The sequence below is a fragment of the Hippopotamus amphibius genome, chromosome 1, assembly GCF_030028045.1.
Source record: "Hippopotamus amphibius kiboko isolate mHipAmp2 chromosome 1, mHipAmp2.hap2, whole genome shotgun sequence".
Classification (NCBI taxonomy): domain Eukaryota; kingdom Metazoa; phylum Chordata; class Mammalia; order Artiodactyla; family Hippopotamidae; genus Hippopotamus; species Hippopotamus amphibius.
The window spans coordinates 233,704,211-233,715,962 of NC_080186.1; the positions used below are offsets into that span (position 1 = coordinate 233,704,211).

The 11,752-nt window shown below is 40.6% G+C and overlaps 1 protein-coding gene across 3 annotated transcripts; it reads left to right on the top strand.

The window, feature by feature from the left end:
- The first annotated feature begins 339 nt into the window (after window positions 1–339).
- Window positions 340–9,013, top strand: ESM1 (endothelial cell specific molecule 1). Of its 3 annotated transcripts, XR_009048282.1 has the most exons (4): window positions 359–713; window positions 3,856–4,008; window positions 5,914–5,994; window positions 7,488–7,555. XR_009048282.1 is itself a non-coding variant. In XM_057700725.1 (3 exons), exons 1-3 carry the CDS (start codon window positions 413–415, stop codon window positions 7,586–7,588), a joined length of 555 nt encoding a protein of 184 aa, XP_057556708.1. In that variant the 5' UTR covers window positions 340–412; the 3' UTR covers window positions 7,589–9,013. The 3 variants fall into 3 exon arrangements, 2 of the variants coding, with proteins under 2 accessions (XP_057556708.1, XP_057556709.1); XM_057700725.1 differs by lacking the exon at window positions 5,914–5,994 and having other exon boundaries at window positions 340–713; window positions 7,488–9,013; XM_057700726.1 differs by lacking the exons at window positions 3,856–4,008; window positions 5,914–5,994 and having other exon boundaries at window positions 7,488–7,903.
- The last annotated feature ends 2,739 nt before the right edge of the window (window positions 9,014–11,752 follow it).

Genomic DNA, 11,752 nt, shown 5'->3' on the forward strand with positions numbered 1-11,752 from the left:
GTGCTGGTGTCAGAACAATTCCTGTCCTGGAGGAGGGTGTGCGACCTTCTTTATCCCCCTTCACGGACGTCCTTGAGCCCTTGAGACGGATGTGAGCGAGTTTTTCAGTCCTCATGCAAAACAACCATCTAAACATAACAGATGACATCAGCTCGGGCTTTTCAATTCCTGGATGGCAGCGGCGTGTTAATCCAGCCTTCATCCTGGATTTCATAAACTAAAACAAGCGAGCCTGGCAGGAGGACAGCGCTGCTGCAGGGTTGAGGAAATTGATGACGGGGAAGCATGCGGGCAACCCAGTGTATAAAACTCATACACGTGTAGGCAGAGGCTGAGCTACCCCTTCGGACGGCTGCTTCCCACCCGCCAAGACCCGGCTGCGGGCAGCGGAGCCCGAGCCGCCGCGGGAAGCATGAAGCGCGCGCTGCTGCTGGCCGCGCTGCTGGTCCCCGCGCACCTGGCGGCGGCCTGGAGCACCAAGTACGCGGTGGACTGCCCCGAGCGCTGCGACGCTCGCGAGTGCAAGGGCAGCCTGCGCTGCAAGCGGACGGTGCTGGACGACTGCGGCTGCTGCCGCGTGTGCGCCGCGGGCCCGGGGGAAACGTGCTACCGCACCGTCTCGGCCATGGATGGCGTGAAGTGTGGCCCCGGGCTGCGGTGTCAGTTTTACAGTGAGGAGGATGATTTTGGTGACGAGTTTGGTATCTGCAAAGGTAAAGAGTGACCCCTTTCTTTTCCCCGCCCGGGGTACACTGAGGGCTTTTCACCAGCGAGGGAGGTGAGGCGCCTTTCCTCCTAATGCAAAGAGGGAAAAGGCAGGTGGGTTAGGGACCAGGTCCCGCTCAGGTGCTGTCATAGGGAGACAGAGATGGATAACTCTGCAGATTGCAACTGCACCCAGTGTGCAAGAAAGCCCTGCAAGAAATACAGCATTTCACTCACTGTGTCTAGGAGATTTTTTTTTTTTTTCAAAGTCCCAGTTGAAGGCTGTGTTGCCTCCTTTTCTGGAAAACTTTACAAACTTGACAGGTAATCTGTTATGGATGGTTTAGGTGGTCTCTCTTCTGCAGGCAGTGATTACAGAGGTCTGCACTGGATAACCTCTTGGAGTGGTGGCTAGCCCTGGGGTTTAGTGATTCTTTGATCTTAAAGGGTCCACAGGATGGAGGTCACCTCTCAAGATCAAATATTTCTGATGAACACTAATGCACTTTGTGAAGCAGAGTGACTTAAGTCATCTAGCAAAACGACTCGCGTTCTTGGAAGAGGATACACTGAAGTATAAAACAAACCTCATTCCACTCTATAAAAGGCCTTGGTCATCTAGAAAAATAAGCTTGTAAGGCAAGCAAAAATGACAGCTAAAGAAAAATTAAAACTGGCACTCTGTAAAGAAAGAGGTTAGCAGTCTTACAAACTTAAAGAAAAACTTTATTAGGTTGAAATTATAGCTAAACAATGTAGTTAAACATTTGTAGAATTTATTTCAAACTTAGTGGCTGTAGTTTAAAATGTTTAACATGTTTAGAAGCAAAAGAATGGTGATTTAAAAATACTCTGTGTATGGATACCTCATGATCTCATGTTAAGAACTATCATTACATAGGATTCCACACATAGGATTCCACACATATTCCACGCTGATGATTCCATTCATCGGTTTTATAATACAGAGAAGTTTTTAAAATTAAAGGGACAGAGGAGTTTCTAAATAGTTCCTATTTTATGTATTTAATAGAACTGTAAGCTTTTATGAATGATAATCATCCAGTATTGAGCTAATCCCATTAATTCTTTTAGAAAAAATATTTTATAAATCAATAACCTTTTAAGCCACAAAACGTACTAAAGGTTAGGAAATAAATGCTTGAACTTTTAGGAGAATTTTATTTTTTGCTTAGCTTATTTTTGTTTATAACCAATAAAAAGTAGAGTATTGGTGGACATGTCTTTCAGCTGAGTAGGATCTGTATTTTCTGTAAATTACGGGGCTTAACAGCCAAGAAAAGAGTACTGCACAGGGAAATTAGGGAGGAAGTGCTTAACACAATCGTATTTATGATATAACAAGTATGTGCTGGGGATTGCTTTTTCTCGTGGCATAAAAACTGACTCTGTATGTGTGGTTGTAAATGTCCAATTAAATAATGGGTAGAGAAACAAGCTGTCAGGCCTCTGGAGACTTTAGCACTCCAACATTCACTGAATGATTGAGGTAGCTGTTAATAAGATGTATTTTTTTTTTAATCTTTTTTTGGGTGTACACCAAGTTCAATCATCTGTTTTTATACACATATCCCCGTATTCCCTCCCTTCCTTGACTCCCCCCACCCAAGATGTATTTTTAAAAGCTGTTTAGGATAGCTCTTGGACATCCTTTGAATTGCAAGCGAGTCTGGTTTTGAACATTTTCCTCTTTGCTGGAAACAGTGAGGCTGTGTGCACCCTCGGCAGCTAGATAGAGACGTTATATTTTCCTATAGGCAAACACGCTCCTTTAGCTTTCTTTATAGAACACCCCTATGAAAACTGTATACTTTAGCTGCATATTTGGATGTTTTCTAAATGCTCAGATGTTTGGCATTGCATTGCCCAGATAACAATATTTATTGAACACCTACTATCTGCTCAGCACTAATCAGTACGTTGGGGGATATAACAGGAGCATAACTGAGAATTTGGCTAAAGTTTTAGTTTTCAGTATCACCGCAGACACAGTCAGATCCCAATTGTGTGTGCTTTTCTGCCAGAGGCTTTTTCAGGATCCCTCTTAAGGACTATTCTTACCAGCAGAGAGGCCAATATTTATAAACCAGGTTCTTCTCTAACCTGAAGGATGCAGAGTACAGAAGTTGTAAATATCTTTAAAAAATATATTTCATTAATATCTATTCTGATCATTCTGTGGAATATTAGATTGCTAAAGACTTAGATGCCTCACAACTTGTTTCTTCACCCATGTGTGATTGTATGTTTACAAGGATAGTCTTATGCCACGAGAATAAATATTCTGCATCTATTCTGCTTGGATGTTCAAGGCTGGCTAATCAATTGAGATGCTTTTTACATCATAAAACCCATGCATTTTTAATAAATGAGTTTATTCTCTTTTTCTCAATATAGTATGTTTTAGTCTAAGTATGAAAATGTCGGAGTTCTAAAAGCTTCCAGACTTGGGTAGGTATACGAATATATTCTCAGCTTTCTTGTCATTTAGCATGTTGGATATTAGCTCTGCAGAGGGTTTTATGAGTGAATCCTCTTAACACCTGGAAGAGTTAGGTACATTTGGACTGCCATTTTAATAGATAAGGAAGTTGAGAAGAGTTGGAGCAGATTGAGGACTGGCTGCTTCATGAAGGGCTGGGACGGCAGCCCTCTTGGCGCCTGCTTGGTTTAAGCCCTTTCCTATACAGTTGGAACAGTAAATTGTGATTATAGGGGATTCAAATACAGCATCATAGCTTTTAAACTCTGTGAGGAGCTGATGCACGTCTGTTCAACTGCCCACCTTCACTGAGCTGTCACAGAGGTAGCCCACGAGACCCTGTCTTTTGGTATCTAAGCAGAAAGTAGACAGAATTAAGACTGGTTCAAGGATATTGGTTATGTGTATCTGTCTTTAGCTAAACTTACAAGTGAGGCATCCATTATCTGGTCTTAGTGTATGATTTCACATTTGCGACATAAAGTTCCAATTTTCAAAGCCTGGGATTTTTGGAGAATTGGGTTTTATCTGATAATCAAGATTCATGAGGTTTGCTCAGTTCCTGAGGCTGTGCACACAAGGGCTGTGAGGACAGACACTTATGTACAACAAGTAGCTCCCCCTCTCAACTTTCCCTTTGTCCTCAGACTGCCCCTACGGCACCTTCGGGATGGAATGCAAACAGACCTGCAGCTGTCAGTCGGGCATATGTGACAGGGTGACTGGCAAATGTCTGAAGTTTCCCTTCTTCCAATATTCAGTAGCCAAGGCTGCCAACCAGAGATTTGTTTCTCACACAGGTAAGAATCGATTCCTGTATAAACATTGAATCAATAGCCTCATTTTCAGTTTGAATAAGAAAACATATGGATGAGTAGAATAAGATGTTGGTTTAAATGATTTAGTTTCTTATATTTTACTTAAGGGAAAGGTGGGTGGTTGTTGAAATTTGTTGCTGTTTTTCAAAGAGACCTCCTTAATACTTTTGAAAATTATGTAATTTTGGGGGGAAAGTTTACCCAGTTTATATGGAGGATAAATATAATTGATTACAAAAAAACCCTGCAACAAAAAACAAGCAAGACCTACAAAGTTCTTTAAATTCTTTGGTGATCTGTTTTACATATGTACTGGACAAAGCTGCTTGTCTCCCAACTTCACATAGAAAGAGTACTCTGAGGAATTTATTGGATAAGGCTTAAGAGCCAACACAGAGAATTAAAACATTTCTTTTTTTAATCCAAATGGAAGTGTTTAAATGGAATAATTCCAAGCTGGTCTTTTTGTGGATTTTGGCGAGAATAAGAGTGTCTGTGATGAAAATTTGGAAATCATCTCTAAACCTTTGAATGAAAGTGTGTAATACTCACATGCTGCTGGTTAGTGCTTGTGTATTTCTTACACAGGTTGTTAGAATGTGAGACATACAGCCTGTAAGGTGATGCACATATTTGGCTCTCTTGTTGAATAAATGGTTAGAACACTAAAGCTTTATTAAATTGGAAGTAGCTCATTTAAAACAACATATAGCCACAGCAACTGTGAGTATCAACAAACTATACACTTTTCCCCCTTAGATATAAAGAGTTGACAATCCAGACCTATTTCAGTTTTTGTTTCTGGTTCTTTGAACTTCCAATTAAATAAGATTTGAAATATTTGACAAATGTGCTTATTTCCCAGCTCTACCTCCTTCTTGACATGGGTTCTGTTAAGTACATCAAGGTAAAGGGGAAATACTGTGTTTTTAAGTGAGTTATTATTATTATTATTATTTTTTGGCACACGGGCTTAGTTGCTCCGTGGCATGTGGGATCTTCCTGGAGCAGGGATCGAACCCATGTCCTCTGCATTGGCAGGCGGATTCTTAACCACTGCGCCCCTAGGAAGCCCGAGTTATTATTTTTAAGTGGGGCTATGCCCTTAAACATTAATTTAAAGTGAAAACCTGTTTTTAATCTATTAGGTGAATATCTTTGTGAATATTTGAGCTGGAAATTGAGATCAGTATTAACATTATAAATACTATGACTTGTCCCCATAGTCCTTGAAAAGCAAAATGCAAGAAAATTGAGTTTTAAGTCTGGAAATTTTTTTATTGAGGTGAAATTCACTTATAAAATTAACTATTTTAAAGTGAACAGTTCAGTGGCATTTAGTACATTCACAGTGTTGGGAAGCCGCCACCTCTATCTAGTTCCAGGACACTTTTCTCAGCTCCAAATAAAACCAGTACCCATCAAGCAGTTACCCCCACTCTTCAACCCTTAGCAACCACCAATCTACTTTCTGAAATGAAAAATTTTTGAATGGTTTGATTGCCTTTAGTACAGGGAAAACTATGGTCTCAGTACTCTAGCTGCCTCAAACATTTGCAGCTTCTTTTGTCTTATTTTGCTTTCTTAAAACCGTAGGCTACAAAGAACATTGAAGGAACAACTTTAGGATCTCTCTTCACTCCTTTAAGATTGCACCTGACTCTTTCCCACCGAGAGAGAATTAAATCCCTGGTGAATCTTTGTCGCTATTTAAGATGAAGGTCTGGGGGGCTTGAGAGTGCCTCTGGAATAGTCCGCAGTGATGGAACTCTTGTTGTCTCACCTCCATCCTTCCTGCTGTGCACCCAGGAGCATGTCCTCTGCTCCCCTGGACCCTTGTGCAGTCTCTTTTCCTCGGGTCTGTCACCCTCTCTCGTTTGCTTGCAGATTCTGCAAAAATCTTGACCACTGTGTAGACGCCTCGGAAACAGATACACTTAACTCTGGAACAACATGGATTTGAACTATGTGGGTCCACTTATACGCACACTTTCCCCCCAATAAATATAGTACCTGTATTTTCATGTTACAGATCTTTAGATTAACTAAGTGTGGGGAAAAGTTAGTTTTTGATTAGAGATCACAATCTGTAGAGTCAAAGAACTAGGCTTTGAGTCCTGATTCTATCCAAACGGTTTCAGCGTCCTTTGTTTGGGGGCAGACATAACAGTAGGTGGATTTTCCACTGCACGGGGGCCGGCACCCCTAACACCAGCGCTGTTCAAAGGTCAACAGTACTTTGTTGGATGCAAGTCACATTAAGGGTTACACAAAAAATATTTCTCTACCCAGATTAGGTATCAAGATTCTTATTAGAAATTTATGGAAAAAGCATCTTCTGACCTAAAGTGTTTCCTTTCCTGAGCTAAAGGAGCAACGAAGGGTGACTATTAGTATAATCTTGGTAAACCTTAGTCAGGTTGAGAATGGAGCGCAGAATATCCTACAGAACTCATGGAAGGCTGCCCAGGAGCCCTTCTGTTCAGTTGTGCATCGTCCACATGGGACTTCCTGGGCTTCAAGTGCTCCTGTTTACAGGAGGGGCTGGGGGCCTCTGTCGGGTCTTGGGCTTCACATCACCTCTGCACAAGCCTTTGTAAATGGCACCAAGGTTCCTCAGCCCAGGGACTTTGGAGGTGCCTGTCATACCTTGATTGGATGAGATTGTCTTCTGTTTCTACCTATTGGTCACAACGTTCTGGCACGTGGACGTCCTGGTTTCCCGTCTCCGTTTGTTGTTGTTGCTGTTGTTGCTTTTGTTGTTTAGTAGTGAGCTCTCCAACTTTCCAAGACTGGGAATTTACAAGCAGCTTTTTTGGGGGGTGGCCAGGTGGGAGTAGTGGTAAGATCTGTTAAGTTTCATGAATCTGTATACATGTATCTGCTGGGCCTTGCTAATTTTTACATAGCATTCCATTTCAGAATGTGCACGTCATTTTTCTTAGAAGCAGAAAATTTCCTTTAAAAAATTCTAAATATTACAAACTTTTATGTAGAGTGAGAACTATCTTTATAAAGGTTCTGCCCTTTGGTCCGCCTTCTGCATTCTGGAGCCACATTGATAAGCTAATTCCACATCAGATATTGTAAGAACCTTACGTAGAGATCTACACTTACAACATTTGCTCATTCCGAAAGTATTTATTAAGTGCTAGGCACTGTTGCAACAGTGAACAAAACAAAGTCCCTGCTTTCATGGAGCTGATATTCTAGTAGTGGAGTGAGATAATACAAGGGAAAAAAGATAAATGCATGTATAGAATAATGTCAGGTGATAATAGGTCAATGAAGAGAAATAATTCAAGGAGGTGCTAATTGATAGCAGGTGAACACAGCATAGACTCTTGAAATCTATTACAGATTTCATTGTAAATCCATTGTAATGCAAAAATAAGACAAAACCGTACTTGATCTTGGAGTTACAAACATTTGGACATGATCTGTATTCCTTCTAATTTCAGAGCACGACATGGCGTCTGGAGATGGCAATGCTGTGAGAGAAGACCTCGTGACGGAGAATGCTGCCCGGTCTCCCGTCATGAAGTGGTTAAATCCACGCTGATCCTGGGTGGGATTTCCAAGAGAAGACTGTTTTAATGATCATTCAACACACAGCCAACGTTTGAGGAACTGTCTGTATTATAGCATATGGACATGTAAAGTTTGGAGACCAAGTGTGATTCAGGGTGGGCCCAGAAAAAAAAGTAGGCTACTAACAATCTATGAACGCATACAACTGGGCACTTTTCGATGTTTGCTAAATATCTGAATGCATGTAGATTTGTTTAATATGTGTTTATAGTAATAGTGAAGAACTAAAAATGCAATTTAGATAATCTTAACTTGGAGAGAGATCAGCCAAGGAGAAAGCTCGCCAAAGCTGAAGACCACAGCGAGTCCTCGGGTCTTTGCTTCCATGTACATTAATGTTGGGATGTGGGCTGGAGGGAAGTTAGGGGCAAGAGAAGGCGGGGGTGGGGTGGGAGAGTATGATATTTAGGTCTTCCTTGTGGTAGCGTCAGTAGAATTTAATTGTGCTTTTTTTTTTTTTTTCACTTTGGGAGAAGTCAAAACAAAACAATCCCTGAAGGAAGTGGGATGTTTGAAGCTTGTGGGAGTTTGAGTAGCAGCCTTGAACGAGCAGGTTTCAAAGGGCTGCTAATGTAGTTCCCAGGTTACCACATCTGAAGGGTGGCTCTGGGGCACAGGGCAAACACACACTTCCATAAATGGTTTTAAAGAACGCCACCTCAGATTGAGAGAGCAAAGAAGTATTCGGCCCACTTGGGGGAAGTGTGACGGTAAATATTTATATATTTTTGTGAACAATTGTTAGTACAAGTCATCCTCCGTACCCGTATTTATCACCCTCTTGAGAAAATAAACATGATATTGTTGTTTAAAATGGTTAGGATAAAGGTATAACTGCGTAAGGTTTTCAAACATCCAAGGCACGGTAAATTTATTATTAATAATTATAATAATATTAACAGTAATAAGTATAAGAGAAAACTAGAAAAATTTAGTCACTATGGATTTATAAGATGCCAAACATGTGAGCAACAGAGGGGATTTATTTAAAAGTAAGTGCAGTGACTTAGATGTGTTTAAATTTAAAGTAGAAAATGCTTTTTAGGAGGTTTGGAAAAGAGTCAATTTCAGCAGGAAACGTCAACTTTAAAATACAGTTCATTTTACTGTATTTTTTTTCTTTAACCTTGGTTGATAAATGGAATTATGAATACACTTGGAAGGATCTTAGCACAAACTGAACTGTTGTACTAGATTTTGCTAGGAAATATTTGCAAAAGTATTTTATTTGGAGTGAAGAATTATTTAAGAATCATTTCACTATTTACCTGTATTTTATTCTCGAAGTTTGCCAACAGCTTTGTGAATGTGTGTGTGGGAGGGTTTTTGAATGTAAGCTGAATAAGCTGTTAGGATTTGTTTTGAAAGGACAAGTTTATGATTGATCAATAAAAAATCAAGACAGCTGCTCAGAGTCCATTCATGACTTTGTTAATTGTTAAAATATTTAAACAATTCATTCAATGAATAAGAACTCTGTCATGCATATTAAAGGACAGGCTTCTGATGTAAATTTTCTGCCAGCGTTAAGCATCTTCTGTCAAAACATGATACCAGAATATTTATTTCTCTGCCTCACATTTTTGGTCAACCAATGCCTTAGAGCTTACTAAAAAGTTTGTCCTTGTATATTAACTCATTCTATAGAGGCAAAACAAAAAACAAAAGAAAACAAAAAACCACTTCTATTGGTGTTTGAAAGTGATTGCAGACACAGACAAACCTTTCAGTGCCTATAAAAGAGTAGAGTAACATACAGCTTTGAAGCTTGAGAGTATCATGTTCAAGAATAGTATTAAGCCCAACACTGTAAATCAACTATACTTCAATAAAATTAAAAAAAAAGAATAGTATATGTTCACTCAGCCTTATATACAAATTATGGAAATATTTTAAGTGAACTGATACAATGCTGAAAAAGATTATGTTTGTATTAGAAAAAGCATCCAGTTTGCATGAATTGATTCTTTTTTTTTTAAGAGGGGAGAAACTGAATGTGAGTGAGATAATGTTACATGAATACAGGATATAAATATTAGTATTAAATAAAACAGAGAGCGCTGAAAATCTTTACTTTCGCTAGTGTGCAATGACATTTCAGAATGCTCTCTCAGGGGGTGGGGTTACTTAAAGATCTGCCATCTTGACCTGAAGCCCAGGACGCAGTCCGTTGCCCCTTTGGGGTAATGTGGATGGTGGAACATGAGCTAGGCTAGGGCAGCGCTCGCCTCTGCTCCTGACTCTGCAGCAACCACCTGTGGGACCACGGGCAGTAAAAGTCAAGCAAAGGTGGGCTCATCCACTCTCAGCTGCAGGCATGTTTTCCAGCTGCCCAGCTTCATGCTACTGGGGGCCTTTTGTTTTCTTCATTCAAAACCCTAGTGCCTGTCTATTCTGAATCGCTCTGTCATCTTCTGACTCTATTCTTCATAGCAGGGGTCTCCAAAATCTTTGGATTTTGCATGCTTTTTGATTGCAATTTTAAACTATATACATACTAAGGTATTAGTACATTATGTTCATTATAAAACGTACACTCAAACTAGAAATTTTTAAAAAAATAAGAAAGAAAGAAGATGGTGGGCTGGATGTGATCTGCAGGTTTAGTTTGCTAATGCCTGGTATAGGTTAATTTGAGGAGAATAAATACCTTTACAATATTAAAAAAAAAAAAAAAAAGAAAGAGAAGCTCTGAGATTTTCCTCCTACATCCCAATGGGCCATCCTGGGAAACACCTGAGAAGCAAAAGAAAATGCCATAGGTCAGTGGTCTCCCAACCTCATTTGATATTGAAGAAAAACCAAGCTGGCACATATTCTATACAATAAATATTTCCGGAATCAGTGGATGGATGGCTGAGTGGATGAGTGGAAGGATGGATGGGTAGATAGACGGATGGAAGGATGGATGGAAAAAGAGATGGATGAGTAGGTAGCTGAATGGATGATTGGAGGGATGAATGAATGAAGCAGGTGATAGGCCTTCTGTCTCCAGCAGAGCTGCAGCTACCGAGGGAGTAAATGGCCTCTTGTTTCCTTTCCTCTGCCAGCTCCTCTGTTTCCTTGATAGCTAACTTATTCTGCCTATTGTGATAGAAAAAACCAGGGGTGTATGTTAGAGTCAATGAATATGACAGATAGGGTTGCCCAGAGCAACAGAGACAGGGAGTGCATCTCCCCCAGGCACTGTGGACATCACTGTGGTAGCAAAAAGTATAAGATAATTTCCTTGGTAGCCAGACTGGGCCGTCATTCTCTGTGAGAGGCCGTTTGGGAGGACTGTTGTTTCCATCCTACACTTTATTCCTTCCCTTTACCCTGAGCCCCTTAGGAGAAAAGAATCCATAGATGTAATTGAACATCACACAGATATTTAGGGGGTGAATTAATTATTTCTGATTACCCATCTGTTAATGTTAGTCATTAAACTAAGGCTTATCTTTAAAAGGGCATATATTACAGAGCAATGGTTCTCAAATTTTAATGTGCATTAGAATCCTTGATAAAAACACAGATTACTCATTCACTATGTCTGAGGTGAGGCTCGAGGATTTTTCATTTTAACAAGTTTCCAGGTAACACAGGTGCTGCTGGTCCAGGGACCACACGTTGAGAATCACTGACCTAGGGAAATCTAGATTTGCCTCGAAGGGAGATAAACTAAGGGGTATCCAAAGCAGTCATTGTTGGCCTTCTGAAAGCACACATTGAAATATTCCTTAACCACTTGGTTCATTTAGTGTTTTGTTTGAAGATACTTAACTATTTAACGGAGAAAGCTGAAATGTCAGAGAAACTTTAAGCGGAACTGTAGAGACTTGTGAGGGACAAGTAGAAGATTATAGGAGGAGGATAGAGGTGGAAGAACCAAAGACTTGGGGAGCAATCAAGGGACCCGTGGCCCCAAGACGCCTTTGGCCACGCGTCATGGAGCGACCAGGCAGACTGAAGAGTCCCTGGTGGCCAGAGTCGAGCAGCGTCTGCGAAGAGGTCAGGGTGGAAGTGTGAATGAAGGGCACTGGACACTGCATGCAGGTGAGCACTTTTCCAGAAGGTCGTCTGGGAAGGACAGGACAGCAGTTAGTCTGCAACTAGAGAGGAGAAACCCTACTTGTTAGCAGCCTTTCTTTCTTTC

Excerpts from the sequence above, each read along its gene's own strand:
- ESM1 (XM_057700725.1), top strand. The coding sequence starts at position 413 with ATGAAGCGCGCGCTGCTGCTGGCCGCGCTGCTGGTCCCCGCGCACCTG. Across the intron at positions 714-3,855 it reads CGAGTTTGGTATCTGCAAAG|ACTGCCCCTACGGCACCTTC; the intron begins GTAAAGAGTGAC and ends CTTTGTCCTCAG. Across the intron at positions 4,009-7,487 it reads GAGATTTGTTTCTCACACAG|AGCACGACATGGCGTCTGGA; the intron begins GTAAGAATCGAT and ends TTCTAATTTCAG.